A 15,688-nucleotide genomic window follows, 5' to 3' on the forward strand; every position below is an offset into this window, starting at 1 on the left:
ATTTCCCAATGCTGTCACCCTAACCCTCCTCCAGCTGCATAATTACACACTTTAACTTAACTAAATTACAAAATGCATAATTCATCAGGATGTGCGCTCAAGGCATACATCACACACATCCTTAATCAAAGTCTAGAACACCTAAAGAGTAAGTAAAAGTCAAGCACGAGGTGTGGTATAATATTTTATTCTCATATTTTATGGAATACAAAGCCCGTAACCCCCCCACCCCCCCCAAAAAAAGTGTGTACATCAGATGTGGTGGAAACTATTCAAGGACAAGGAAAAGGATAGCTGAGAGACAAAGGAAGCTGCTTTATGGATGTAGAAGGGTATGACTGCAGTTTAATGTGATGTTCATATAAAAAGTATACCCTCTTATTGTGAATGAACCACTTAAAAAAAAAAAAGTAGCCAAATCAGGCTTGAGTCACTTGATAAAAAGGGCCACAGCGATGACAATGAACAAAAATGATTAAACAAAACATTCCTTTATGAAAAAATAAATTGTCTTTCCATTGGTCTTTTCCATTATGACTACAAGGACGTAATCAGTCATGTGCAACAATAATTTAGCTTTACACTGTTAGTTCAGTTGCTTTTCTACTCTTTTACACAATCTCTTGCAAAGCTGCACAAAAGGAATGAAATCTTTCTCCAATCGGACTTGGGAGAGAAACAAAAAGTAGACAATTATACAAAAGAAGACAAATAGCAGAAGTGATAAGAAAATGGCCAGCAGGGCTACAAATGAATATAACCTCAGATGTACTAGCAGCCAATCTAGGTCCAATAATGTAGGCTTTTTCAAAATGGCTTTGAAACATTTAGAGTGTGTTTGACAAAAGCAGCCATAACGTCCCAGTGAATTTGTATCACTGGAACCATAGCCCAGATTCCCATCAAATGGGACAAAATAACTGAAGCACATTTAAGTATTTTCAGAAAGTTCTGGCCAAAGGTCTTGCCTAAGGCCAAGATATGTTAAACCAACCAGCTTGAACACTCACTGGGATGGTAAAACCACTGACAAGTATAGTGAATAAAAAACAACATTAGAAACATCACTGCCATTGAATCCATACATTGCAATGCATGACAAAGTCCATTTCAGAAGATTTCCCCAGAGAATTGTGTCACACCAATTATTATGAGATGGTTTGTTTTAGTTCATTTTCCCAAGAATGAATTGTAGTCTTTTCCTGACCACTACACATCAAAAACACACCAGAAAACAAGCTAACCCAATACAATACACACAATCCAAGGTTCACAGTCCGAAAAGGTGCTGTTTGAAAAGAGCCTAAGGTCCTCTATGTCCACTGGTTAAAGTGTCCGAATCGGTGAACCGTCATTTTCACCTTTCAGCGAGAGCAATTCATGTGGTGGACACTGGAAAAATAAATTTAAAAAAAAGAAAAGAGACACGTTCAAGATGATGGACCTTCACCTTGTCAGCCACCGTCTTATTTGTGTTCTAACAGCTTTCCTCAGTTACTGAGAATGAGAATAAACAGGCTATAGCAGCTTGCTGTCCATGTCTATTCCTCTTTTTCCAATCATTTTAATCCATCCATCCCAGTCCTTTCTTCTCTGGTCAGGTCTTCACACCATGTAGGAGTTCTGGTTCTTCAGCTTGTCCAGCTCTTTGCTCTGCTGCCTCAGAAATAGGATTCTGTAGTGGGGGAAGGGGGAGACGTATATGAATGTGTGATGTGAATCTCTGTTTGAGTCACTGTGGATCTATGTACAAATGTAATGTTTGCCTCACCTCTGTTCCCTGAGCGTGGCCTGAATTTCACACACTCTGACTAGGGAGCGGAGGTTTTTCATCTCCGTGCAGATCTCAGACATGTACAAACTGCCCATGTTGTGAATGTCCTCACGCAACCGTGCCGCCTGACAAAAAAAAGGTGTGTTTATTGTCAAGTCATTATTATAGATTTTCACAACAAACATTCGACATACTTCGGATCAACTGATGAAAGTCATTAAACCAAACTCAATGTTGAGCTTGGAATAAGACTTTTTACAGACAGACCGGCACCGGCCCCCAGGGGGCGTTCAGAAGATGATGGGGGGCGCTGAGCTGCTTTTGGGGGGTGTTTGTTGAGGTGAAAGTTTTAAGGCGAGTTTAAACTACTTGCAAAAAAACTGGTCTGCAACATTAACACCTACAAGTTTACTCCACTGCGACTGGACGAGACGGTGTGAATTGTAACTACTCTTCTCTTCAGTGTTTATTCAGCTTTTTGTGGCGCAGCTCCATGCTGCCTTCAAGGGAACGGGAAGTCAGTATCATCTGTAAAATTTCAGGTGCCACAATCACATTTAAAGAGGTTAATTCCCCAAACAACAGACACAAAGAGGTCAGACTAAATCATGTATGTTTACTCAGCAGGGATGATATTAAGTAAGTTGATCTACAGGAGAAACATATTATAAAGCAATAAAGAATACCTCAGAGCCTTCCTGCATTATATTCTGATATATTTTTAAATTTTTAATTGTCACTTTCCACCTGAATTTTGTGTTTCTCTTTATATAAATAAAAACATATCCACCATAAATTGATGCTTTTTTTTTTTTTTAAACCAGAATGCATAAATTGGAAATTAAGTTTTTAATGCTCAAAATCTTCTGAGGGAGGACCCCCAGACCCCACACTTATTAAGTGCACCATCCAAGAAAATAGTCTCTGTTTACAAAAAGTTTCTGAGGAACATTCACTTATTAATTAAATAATAAGTGAATTTATGACAATTAAATATAATTAATATTGACATGGCTTTTTTGTTCCCCGGGGAAAGTCATAAAATTGATTCACTTTTAATAATAGTAACAACAACAACAATAGACAAAAAGCCAACATCTTTTTTGATGGGGGGTGGTAAAGGCCCTGGATAATGAATAGGGGGCACTGGCCCAAAAAAGGTTGAGAACCACTGGTTTACTGCAACCTCTTTGAAAGGCCACAAGATGAAAATAAGTGGACTTTGTGACGAAAAAGTTTACAAAACAAAAAAATACTATACTAGCTGTACGTACTGATTTGGGCTAAATGTAGCATGCAGTATGCAAGCAAAGGCAAAATCCGCAGTATGCCAAAAATACCCTGATGTCATACTGATTTAGAAAAAAAATCTCCAGTATGCACCGGATCAGTATACTGTGTCCCACAATGCAAAGCGCTAGAACAGTCACAACAACAGGTGTTTTTTAAAAACATATAATCTTTATTTAATCAGGCTGTCTCAACAGTCATTACTGAAATATGAACAGCATCATCGCTGCATCAGCGGTGGACAAGGAGGAACATAACTGCTCTGTCCCTGATAAACAATGTAACTCCAGTGTTTTCCCTACCATTGTTTTGGAAGCCGGAATTGTGGAATTTCGGTGTTTCAGTGAGGGCGGGGCTTACTGCTCAGTGTCTTCTCCACCCACACCCACACCCGCGGCGTCATATCGAAGACTGCGGGCTAGCAAGTGCTCATCGCTTCAACAAACCACATTGGAAGATGCAGGATGCAAGCTTGTTGTAAATTTTGTGGGTGTGTGGGCGGAGTCAAATATTCTGTTAATTATTCTGTTTTAAAGCTAAGTCCGGTCAGGCTTTGTAAACAAGGAGGAGCACATGAGAGTAGCCTCGTCAGACCCACTTATACTCTGTGTTCAGCATAATGGAGACTGTCAAGTAATCACCTATTATTATTATAAATAAGTAATCCCTTATTAAATAGTATTCTAGTATTTTAATATCCTACTGTTGCATACATGAATTGTCCCCATAAATAACTGCACATACATTTAAGTATTTCTATGTTGCACGATACTTCAAATTAACATATTGAATTTTTATTAATCCACCACATGATTACACACTTTTTCTGATGACTAAATGCTTTTAGATTGTAAAACACTGAAACAGAAAACATGGAATTTGGGAAATAATAATAACAAAATCTGGCAGCAAATTCAGACAGATTTCATAGGGCCCTATCCATGGCCTCTTCGCCCAATATCTGAATGTAGCATAACTATCGAAAGCCCCATCGGGAGGCATTAACTTTAGCGGTAAATGTCTAAAAGTAATGGAGTAAGCGACAAGCCTAAACTGACAAAAATTGAGTGTGCCGCGTCTACGGTGACACCATATATCCGTAACACGCTCCGTGACACTAGTAGTTTCGGAGGGTCGACCACCTCCCCCTGGAAAAAAATCTTAGGGGAAACACTGAACAAAGTTAGATTTAAAGTATGTATGTTGTTTTCTTATTGACAGCTCACTAGGGTTTACAATACTGTCTTCAAGATATCAAATGTTAGCTTAGCAGGCTTACAGTTTTGGTATGGGTAGGACAAATGTTACAGATAGGCTATAGCCTTGTTCTCCTTACACAAAATTAAAGTAGAATTTTGTTTTATCAGTGCTTCTTACGTTTATATTCCTCCTATTGTCTACTTTCACCAGCAAAGTCTGGCCTCACATACTGCAAAATAAATGATTTAATAGCTTCGTAGTGCATGCTACAATGGAAAGCAGTATGACGTATGTAGTATACATTACGTACTGCGTTCGGTGGAAGTATATAGTAGACGGGTCCAAATCCAGCCAGAAACTCTATATTTCTGCCAGCAGCCCGATGAAGCTGTACTGCTCACACACTATAAAACAAACTACCAACTCTCTCCACTGCTCTGTAACATAAAACCCCGGACGGTACCTGTTTCTCAGTGTTCTCTGAAGGCCATCCTTGTATATGTCTGATGAGGTTCTCATCGAAATGAGCTGCCAGGGTGGGAGTGAAGGAGCCGGGGGCATCGGCCTGGGTTTGGCTGGTGCTGCTGGAGGGGACATGTGGCAACGCAGCGCCAGACATGTTTGATCCCGTGCACAGAATCTCCTGGCTGGTGGATCGAGATAAATGATTAACTTTGTGTAGAGGGCAGTTTCCCCAATGATGGAATACTGACCTTTAGTCAGGGATACTGAAGATTATTCAGTCTATACAATTTATTTGTACTCATTTATTTTGATGAAAAATTGGGTGAACAAGCAACCTCACATATGTATTTTTGAACTTAACTGCCATGATAAGTCCAAATAAGGACTTATAACTGTATGTCAAAAAAAGATAATTAATTTCTAGTCCAGCATTTTTAAAACTGGATATGCATTTCTGTATTAGTAAGCCTCCACATTGGATTCATGCAGCAAGAAATTACTTTCCAGAAAATGTTACTCTAGATACACAGCGTTCTTTTGAACTACTTTTTACCAACACGCTGTGTTTTTGTAATTCAGGTCTTGTCCTTTAGCTGTGTGAAGACATTCTTGGTTTGTTTGCTCTACCTTTGAGCAATCCATCATCACAAAAAAAAAAAAAAGGTGTTGAAGTGACTTCTACCTTCTTTGCTGGAGAGTTCTGGGGTCTTCTGGACGCTTCTCTGGGGTCTGAGACACGGGGACTGATCCTTGTTTAGCTGAAGGCATACTGCCCTGAATAGGTAAGAACAGACGAAAAAAAGAGAAGAAAAAAATTTTAGAATGAAAACAAAAAGGGCATGCAGAAGAAAAACTGACAGAAAAGATGTCACAGGTGTGGACAGTCATAACAATGTGGAGAGGAGAGCTAGAAAGAGTGAGTCATGAGGAAGGGGAAATACTCTTCCATTCTTCAAATCTGACTTGTCTTTTTTAGCTTTGGTTCTGCGACTCACCCTTGTTTGTAAGGATATGTTGCTGCCAGGATGCACGCCAAGAAGGGATTTCTGGTTGCTCTGCGGCGTGCCGTTCCGTGGCGAGACGTACGGCCGTGGTGATGATGCATCCGACGTCAGAGAGACGGGGGACTGACTGGAGTGCTGGGCTGAAACAGGAAGACATAGAACCAATACGGTTAGCCTCAACGAATATCAAGACTCAACACTGGCGGTATTATCCTCATGGAAAGCCAAAGTCTACAGTCATTTCCATGCTTGGAGTGGGAAACAGCATGAATAATCAGTATCAAGCCAATCAAAAGGCTATGGTCATGGAAAATGGCTTTCAGGGTCAACAAGTTCAACTTTCTGGCACACTTGTTGCAACTGCTACGCAACATCCTCTGTTCGAGCAGCAGAAGGCCCATTGAAATACATGACAGATTGTTAAACCACACAGCTATAGTCAATGTGAAAACCCCTTAAGCGATATACACCGTTGACTTGCATAAAAATGTGCAGAATTTCAAATGACTGAAGGTCAGTGACAACAAATTGGTTTTACACTCTCTTTAAAAAACTGATGTGTGGGGACAGGGAGAGCAGGATCCTTAAATATAATAAAAAATAAATAAAGCACAAAAAAAAAAAAAAATGGAAATTAGTTTCTGTAGCAGATGGTGTGAAACAGCGAGGAGGCCGTACCTTGGTTGGCGTGCTGAGCAGCTGAGAGCAGAGCAGTGACGTTGAAAGCAGGTCCAGCAGTGAGGAGCTTATGAAGCACAGACCGCAAGGAAGCTTGGGTAACAGCAGCTGCCAAGACTGGAGGGAGGAAAGAGGACATGTACACACACACACACACACACACACACACACACACACACACAGGTGGGTGAGCAAGAAAACACACAACAGGTGAGTGCACAAACACGCACAGTTCGAAAACACAGTTAAGATAAGAAACAAAATCAGTGGAAACATTCATGTTAATGTCATTTTACGAGCAAATATTTAGGGGGGGAACACCAAGCACACGTTTTGTTCACTCAGAACGGTAAGAAATTAAATCATAAATGACAAGTGAACGCCCATGTTAGGAGCAGCACAACACAGTCACCCTTTAAAACCAGGATCAAAACACACACACACACACACACACACAGATAAGGGATGGAAAGACATCCTTTTAAAGTTCACGCATTAACAGTTAGGTTCACAGCTGTGTGAACACAAGCTACCATATGAGCCTGGATTTAAAGAACACCTCCCTTTTTCCAACACCCGTTTATGGAAAAAGACTTTTCGAAGCAACAACACACTTTCATATTAGTCCTGTTACAAAGGTGTCTCCGATGAGGACTCTTAACCCATGGAAAGTCCTCATCCTGGAAGCATTTCCTCTCAGAGTGAAAGAAAATAAATCACGTACCCCCTCATACAAAACACACACGCTCTCCTGTCAGACACTTGAAAGCAATCTAAATTATTTCCTCCGGCAATTAGCATTTATATTTTTGAGCTCGTCATCTGTAACAGTGGTAATTCTTGGCTGCTTTACGGATGATTCAATCCACGGTCCGTTTCTGCACTAAAGACGTTTATTTATTTATTTATTTCCTCCGAGGCATTAGAACACGTGACACTCCTGTGGGTTAAATTGGGCTTAACCAACAAAAGACACACCACTATTAGCTGACTTGAAAACACTTGCTAGCTTAGCAACAATAGGACAGTTCTTGGGGGTAAATTGTCTAAATGGCATTTCTAGTCTTTCAAACTACTCAAGGTGCTTTTACACTACAGCCACCCCCATTCATACACCGGTGGTTATCTTACCAAAGGAACCCACTCATGTTGTTACATTACATTGTTACATTTGCCACTATTTGTAGGAAAATGCACAACCCCAGTGACACAAATGAAAATGACATGATGGAAGACAGCGATATGTGCGGAATTGGAAGAATCATCTTCTCATTCCCTCACCCTCATTGAGTTTAGCCATGTCCATACTGCCGTTGTTCATCTGCAGAGTAGCCTGAAGCGCTGGGAGGAGCTGATGCAGGAGGGCTGGGTCCTGCAACAGTGCTGGTGATGGGGACTGGACAGACTGAGGCACCTGCCCCGAAGAGGAGGAAGAGGAGGAGGAGGAGGACATGGTGCAGGGGGTGGAACCTAAAGCGCCAGGAGCAGAGTTTAGGCTCTGAGAAGAAGAGGAAGAGGAGGAATGGCCAGAGTTGGATGCTGTGGACTGGTCCCCTGGTGTGGTCTCTGGAGACGAGCAGAGCAGGAGGTCACAGCATTGCTTTACACAAGATCTAATTATTTCTCAAGGTATAATTGTTCAGCAGACAAAGTCAGTAAATGCAGTTAAAACCACCCTCTATATCTTAAACATTTCTCTACAAAATAATTGTAAGAAGCTAGCCACAAAGTTGGAGAGGGTGACTATTTCTGCTTTACTTGTTGTGGCTTTGTCCTGCAAGGCCTCTTGTCTATAGTCCATGTCCCTGGGGAAACTGTTCGCCGCCATTTTGACTGGGTCTTTCTGTCGTTGTTCCCTGAAGCAGATTAAGCAGAAAGCAACAGTGACAATGTGCAGGATGCCGGCTGCAGTTAGACTGTACCCTAAGTTAATGATATTCTATTAAGACTGGTGCACTGCGTGATCTCATAATGTAGGACTTTGCATGAGAATGAGAATGCCGATTGCTGTTTCAGGTGAAAATTTGAGTAGTCTTTGAGTGCAGGGCTCCACGCTAAGCTTTTCCACAAGCAGCACACGTGCTACTAAATGAAAATATTTAGGAGCACACAAAGAAATTTAGGAGCAGTGAAAAATGTTCAAGAAACACAGAGTTTACTAACAAATAATTTATTTTATACATATTTATGTGCAATTACAATAAGAAAACCAGTGGAGGGGACTATGGAAGTTAAGACCCTGGTATCTGGGTACTCGGTATGGGCCTTAAATATTGTCAAAGCTTTTTTCAATATTGAGACAGATTTGTTTTTTTTTCTTTTTGTTTTTTAATATGACACACTGATATCAGCTTTTCAAACACTGATTAGTCATGAGAGAAAACACTTGTAACAGAAAACTCTTCTCTGATTGGTGCACTGTGGCTTGTGACACTTGTAGTTTTTGAACAAGGGACAGATGCAAGACACACCAGCACCATCTACATAACACACACATTTTTTGTAAAAAACTGAACGGAACAATATTTACAACAATCACTTTAGTAAAACTGACAGAACAAGAGGAACGTGCTGCTCTCAGGAGGAGCCTCCTAAAAGGAGCACATATTGGCAACAATGGCACTGTTATCCTGACTCAACCTACATCTGTCCACTGCAGATGCACCTGGATGAGTAACTAGTATAAATTAGCGTATTAGTATAATGTTACTATATTCATTATAATTTCAAATAATAGTGTGTGTGTGTTATATATATAAAAGAATTCCAGTTGGACAATACAGCATTTTCATTTTAGTGGGTTGTTTTTGATTATTAAATCCTTGTGCAAGAAAAGCAGTCTACATTGGTCTCTAGTTTGTTAATGCTGAGTGATAACTTGTCAATAATCATAAGAATTCATGCATAACAACGTTTGAAAGTTTGCTGTAGCACGTCAAACTTTTTTTTTAAAGTCCCGGGGATATAGGTTGGTTTCAGTTTTTACTCCGATATTGTGCTTATAAATAATGTTTCGGGTTTGTACACATCTATTTTTCGGGGCATTTGCAAGGGAAATGGTCGCACTAGAGAGCCCTGTTTCAGTGTATGGGTTTGTAATTTAATTTAAGCGGGCTTGCCTCTCCAACAGGTCCTTGGGCTTCTCCCATTGGGAGACCTCAGTTCTACAGTTGTAGTAGTACTTCTTCCCTGAGGAGCTGATGTGTTCTGTCCAGTCATCTGCTGGGTCCTGGTGCTGACAGACATAACACATTAGATATTACAGAGGCTGAGGGAAATTATGAGAAGTTACAAAGTACAACTGAAAAAGATGCGAGCTGACTGCAGACTTTTACACTTACATTTTCTGTGATAGAGTAACTAGTTTTTTTACTATATGGAAGTGAGTGGACGTTAGCAACAACGCATTTAAAAATCTGAAACACTATAGCACAAAAAAATAATAAAATCAGCAGCAATGTTATGTAATGATTTGCAGGTAAATGGGCTTATGTGTGCTCAATTACTGAGATCTTTCTGATGTAATTTGGGGATTTCAACAGTGACCATTACACGAGACAATGCAACGGTATCCCTTCATCTGAATAAAGTATACATAGGACTATGTTTCTTTAGTAAGTAAACTTCCCTTACTTTCCACCCTCAATAATGAATAAGGGCTTTCCAGACTGGATAGGAGCTGGTATGTCTAATATTAATGATCATGTATATACTGACAATTCCAGGAAGAGAATGGACTTTGCCTCGTCCTGTTTTCCAGAGGAGGCTTCAACACCAATAACAGCATATTTCATGCTTTCTCTCTTGCAAATTTTTTTTGATGGCCTTAATTAAGATTAATATGGCAGTAACAGTACAATTTAGGAGGATATTGATATTACTACAAACAAAGGGGATGTGATCTGACATTGACTAATTTACATTTACTCATTTGGCAGTTGCTTTTATTCAAAGTGACTTGCATTTGAGGAACAACATACAAGCATCAACAAAGCATCAATACAGCAAGAAAAGCCACAAAAAAGGGTTTTAATCGCATGAATTGCAGTTTTTAAGAACTAAGGTAAGGTGAACAGAACATAATGTAACATAATGTCCCATATAAAAACAATTGTGGTTCTCATTCTTTTTATTATGGTAATACAATATCATGGAAGAATCTAATGTATCTGAAATGTTTGACACTCAAAACTTCAGGGCATTAAATAGCAACGGTTTTTGACAACTGCAAGCAGCTAATGGCTAATCAAACTGTTCAGGGCTTGAAAACCTAACAATAGAGCAGAGAATGATAGGAGGCCACAATTATCTGTAGGCCTAACGCAATCTTGCTAAACCTGAACTGCAGAGCACCCGTGTCTCTTATTGTGCGCCTCTGGATTTATTCTCCTGAACAAATGAGGCTACATGTTTGTCTCTTGCTTGTAGATATTAAACCGTACTGTGTATGCACATGCAAGTTTTACATTGGTAAACATTTTTGTTTGGTTGACCTGTCATGATGTTGACTTTTACATATGCACCACTCTCCACTGTCTATAACAGTATAGAACAACACCACTGGGTTACAATACCATTTTAACACATGGACTGTATTTATTATGCTGATACATGAGTGTCAGTCAGTTTCAAATCACACAATGTTAAATATTGAGTATCCAGCTTTACTGCTCAGTCCAACCAGGGAAGTAATCAGATAATTTAATATTTTTAGGAATTAAGTCTGAAATCTAATCAGACCATTTACTCTATAATGGGAGTCTGTTACATAAATATGAAGTTTCAATCAAGCACCGAGAGAGAGATGCCTGTACATAATGTCCGCATAGCACGTACCAAAGTAGTATTACAGGAATTTCTACAGGAAATGTTGAGGCTACATAATCAGATAACACAGGTCGTCTTACCCTGTCTGCAGGCTTGCTCTGAGTCGCATGCGAGTCAGAGCCATGGTGGGAGCTGTTGTTGTGAGAGTTCTCCTGAGGAGAGCCGCTGGTCCCTGCAACAAAGTCATTTATCAAGTAAGAGAAAATAAAACAATGTCCTGCAGAGGGACTGAATCTTCACTGAGGGCTGCTACTAAATAAGAAACGCTTTGTTTGAGGTCTGCATTATTTTTTATTTATCTGTAATACCCATTTTGTGATCTGATGACAGTGAGATGACAAAATAATTTTAAGCTTAATTTGGTTCTCCATGACAGTTTCTAGGATGGTGTTTTGCCTTTCATCAGACTCTAGTCTGCAGCCATGAATCCTCAAAACATGACTATGAAAAAAAAAAAAAAGAGCATGTCAGATCTACACAAAAACAACGCAAAATTTAAGCTTGAAGACAGTGATATTATAAGACTATATTTGTTGGCCTGTTAACAAAAACTGATCGCAGTAAGCTGTGGCTGAGAGCCATTAGACCTGCCTGTAGCGACAGTCATCTGATGTTTTCTGTGCAACTGACGGTATTGCAGGCCACCAGAGCCGGGCTTACCATTTTTTCCTCTAACTGCGTGAGAGGCTTTTGGCTTGCCATGTCCTGTGCTGTCTCCATGTCTGCTGACAGGACTTTCGTCTGAGCGCCGCAGCATCTTGTAAGGGGGTGTGGGGTCTGATGAGCCATCACGCACCTTGTCGTAACGGTGTAGGCTGCTGGACTGGCTCTTTGGCTGAGATTTATGGGTCTAGATTGAATAAAACATGGCAGGAAGACTTGTTGAGATGTGTACTCAAGCTTATACTGATGTCATTTTCTTCATGCAGCTGATACCATCATTAACTTTTCTGGAAATCAATAGTGTATAGTGCATTAAGCAGGAAGACCATTGAGACGAATGGCACAGTGAAAACAGAATTGATATCCTCAAAAATAAATTTTTTGACTCGTGGAGCACAAGATGTTTGATTCAACCAAATTAGTTTATAGAACATCACTTACAAAAGAAACAAATCTACAAGGACTACACTGACTGCATCATAAAATTAGCTTCTTTATAGGCAAGGGGTTGCGGAAACTATTTGTGAAAAATAAAATTCAGTTTTTATGAGGCCATTTTTTTGTTTTTAGGACCAAGATGTCTTCTAAACTGAAGAGTTGAAGTATACCATTAGACAGATGGAGTTGATTTTCTACAAACTCAAGAAACGGTGGCTGGCTAATTTAGTCCTTATTTTCTTTGAATAAAATATCACCTGTGAACTGAGTGTCTTGAATTTGAGTGTCTCTGTTTTACAGCATTTGTTGAATGTAGCATGAACCCAGTATCAGTGTTTGTTATGTTTAAGAGTACTACACTGGTGTACAAATTTGTTCCACATTGACAAATCAACACAACATGACTTTAAGACCAAATGTACCAAACTTTACAAGAGCAGTATCCAAACTGGCCATAGCCATACTTCCAATGGAAGGTTTTGTAATAGCCCTGTAGATTAATGAAATTAAGATAGTTTATATTATTCCACAGTATTATCAGTATTTTTTTGGTGCCTATTATTATTATTATTATTATTATTATGTGTCAATATTATTGGGAGTTAAACTGGAGGTAAATTAGTGAGAACTGACTCACACCATAGATTTAAAAATGTAAGTTTGAGTATGGTTGCTGTATCTCCAACATAGTAACATACAGATTTCAGTGAATCATTTGGAAAAATACTACACCTCGATTAGCGACGTTAGTGGAGAGTAATGACAGGTGCCCGTACCTGATAGGATTGTGAATCCCTTCTGTCGTTGCACCTGTGAAGACACACAGAACAAACATTATTGTAGGACAGTTAGCACTTTTAACGGTTAGGTTAGTTTCTTACCTTGGCAACACACTTTTTACAGATCTGGCTTATTAGCTGCTGTTAGCTAAGTTAGCTTGATTTGCCACCTTAGCAACAGCTGTTTTGCACATTATGTTACTAGTAGAAAATAACCGATATTTAAAATATATTGTACATAATCTGCCTTATATAAGCAGTGTTTGCCATAACTTGTTATTTAGCCAACGTTATGTTAGTCGATTAACGTTAGCCGACTTACAGGAAATATCCCCCATAGCTAATTGCTGGCAAACTGTTAACGCTAACAGTTAGCTGGTAGCACTGATGGCTAACGGATACACGCAAACATCAAACAACCTACCTACAAATCAAAACACTAGATAAACCCTCCGAATAGTTTTTAAAATGTTCAGGTTAGTGCTTGATTTACCCATCGCTGACTCTTGTTGGTTTCCTTGCATACATCACCATCAAGGCCGTGGTGATGTATGTATGTGTGTGAGGGGGAACCGTGGCCTCCTGTCTGTCTGCTCTCACAGTTCTCTTTTCTTCAGCTTCCTGATATCTAGACTCAGCCTGTTCTACCAAACGGATACCTACAAGCCGTGCACGGAGCACCAGCACTGCATAGCGGGTGGTCGTTATTATAAACCACCCTCAGTGCATCATCTGGCATGTAGTTACGGTACGCGCTTGATTTGGCCGATGTTGCTCAGCGAAAAGCAGCCGAGTCAGGAGGAAACGGATAAGACGGACTCCTCGCTAATGCTTAGCTAGGATAAAGATGTTCCGGTTTTACCTTTCAAATTAAAGGTGCTATTATCGAACATGTTACAAGACAAATACAATGAAGAAAAACAGGGAACAAATGTAGAATGTAAACTTGTTTAAATTGCAGAGTAGAGTTGCCACAGTTGGAAAACAAAGTATATTCCTTATATGGTGAGAAAACAATACAGTGTTGGGGAGTAACTAGTAACATGTGGTTTAGTTAGGTACTTAATTTAATTACCAAATAAGTGTAACTGTAACTCTGTTATAGTTACTTGGAAAAATATGTTAATAAATTGATTATATAAATGTTCATGATTATATCTGAATATTTTCTGTAAAAAGATATGTTGAATAATATTAATTTTGTTGCTTTGCAAGTGCACATTAATGTGTACTTTTGTCTTCCTTTTGCCATTTCCAGTCATGGCAGTTTTGTAAAGTTTGATGCTGTTCTGATGCTTTTGATTGGTTCTCATGTTTGAATTTGCAGTGTCACCTAAATTCCCTCTTAAGCTGTCTTTTGAAAATGGTAAACAGTTGAAAACTCATTCGAATTCATAAGAAATTTAGAAAAGTAATGAAAAATATTCAGAAATTAAAGTTTTTGATCTACAGTCAAAATAATCTGATATTTTCTGAATATAAAGTGGTAAATTTATAAGCAAGAAACTCAAATTGTGTATGAGCCAATTGAAAGCATGAATTTAGTTATAAATGTATGCAGTTTTTCCCCAATTCCCCAGTTTTTGGTCTTTGAACAGAAGCAATATCTCATAATACTGGTTGGTGAATAGGTTATGTGATGGCTGCTATTATCAATAATGGCATACCCTTCTTTTAATCGAGTAGGCTGCAGAACCTTTAATAACACAAACACATCCTTTTTTCTTGTAAATGTGTGACTTTATGATCTCAGAGAATTTTAATAGTTTTGTTATCATAAATTTACCACTTTAATCTCAGAGAGTATTCTAGTTTGTTTCTTGAAATAGTTTTTCTAACCTTCAATGGCCTTAATACGCCTACTTTTGCTGAAGGCACAAGTGGCAACCATTTGCCATAAGAAAAAAATATATATATTGATGTTGATATATGGAAATTAATGGTCTCTTTACATGGAAAAGCAGGAAGAGAAAAACTGCACTAATATATAGTTATAACGACAAATGTGAGCTTGTACTGACTGTGGGGGTTTAAAGTTTGCGCTGTTATTTTGAAGGTAGTAGCTTCGTTTCCGGTATTAGCCTAGCTGTCTCTGGATAACGTGACGCAGCTGAAAACCAGCTAGTTGGTGCTGTGGACTCCTCCTCCGAGTTCACATCTCGTTGGCTGGCCATTTTCTGGGACACACCCACGGTTTGTCCGCTAGTCTGGTCTGTTGTCTTTTTACTGTGCAAAAAACACTTTGCACTCAATGAATAGTACCTCTAACCTTACTGCCCTTTTCTCCTGGGGACTATGTGGTGACTGGATAATGAGGCACTACAAAACGTAGAGAAAGGGAGGATATTTCATATCACTGTTGGTGGGGGGCAATAAAAACATCTCCCAGGCAGATATTTTAAGAAATAAAGTCCATGGGGATCTGAAAAATCTAAGCAAAGGACCAAACCCCTGTTGAGGCATAAGAGAGGGAGGACATAATCTTTCAAAACTTTCAAAACAAAAAACGCCTTTGAAATATTTGTAAGAGAACAAGAGCTGTTAACAGTTTGTGTACCAATTGATTAGAG

At 39.2% G+C, this 15,688-nt stretch overlaps 1 protein-coding gene across 3 annotated transcripts; it reads right to left on the bottom strand.

The window, feature by feature from the left end:
* Positions 1-323: 323 nt before the first annotated feature.
* On the bottom strand, positions 324-13,939 carry LOC119902418 (WW domain-containing adapter protein with coiled-coil-like). Of its 3 annotated transcripts, none has more exons than XM_038718582.1 (13): positions 13,612-13,939; positions 13,116-13,149; positions 11,899-12,088; positions 11,319-11,410; positions 9,531-9,640; positions 8,170-8,267; positions 7,693-7,977; positions 6,412-6,528; positions 5,725-5,873; positions 5,412-5,503; positions 4,728-4,911; positions 1,772-1,899; positions 324-1,675 (listed from the first exon to the last, which is right to left on the bottom strand). In XM_038718582.1, the coding sequence occupies exons 1-13, from the start codon at positions 13,650-13,652 to the stop codon at positions 1,606-1,608; spliced, it is 1,590 nt and encodes a 529-aa protein (XP_038574510.1). In that variant the 5' UTR covers positions 13,653-13,939; the 3' UTR covers positions 324-1,605. The 3 variants fall into 3 exon arrangements, with proteins under 3 accessions (XP_038574510.1, XP_038574509.1, XP_038574511.1); XM_038718581.1 differs by having other exon boundaries at positions 9,531-9,646; positions 13,612-13,938; XM_038718583.1 differs by lacking the exon at positions 6,412-6,528 and having other exon boundaries at positions 9,531-9,646.
* Between the last annotated feature and the right edge of the window lie 1,749 nt (positions 13,940-15,688).

The sequence above is a fragment of the Micropterus salmoides genome, unplaced genomic scaffold (genome assembly GCF_014851395.1).
Source record: "Micropterus salmoides isolate LMB-PRFRI ecotype aquatic unplaced genomic scaffold, ASM1485139v1 Ms_hic_scaffold_14, whole genome shotgun sequence".
NCBI lineage: Eukaryota > Metazoa > Chordata > Actinopteri > Centrarchiformes > Centrarchidae > Micropterus > Micropterus salmoides.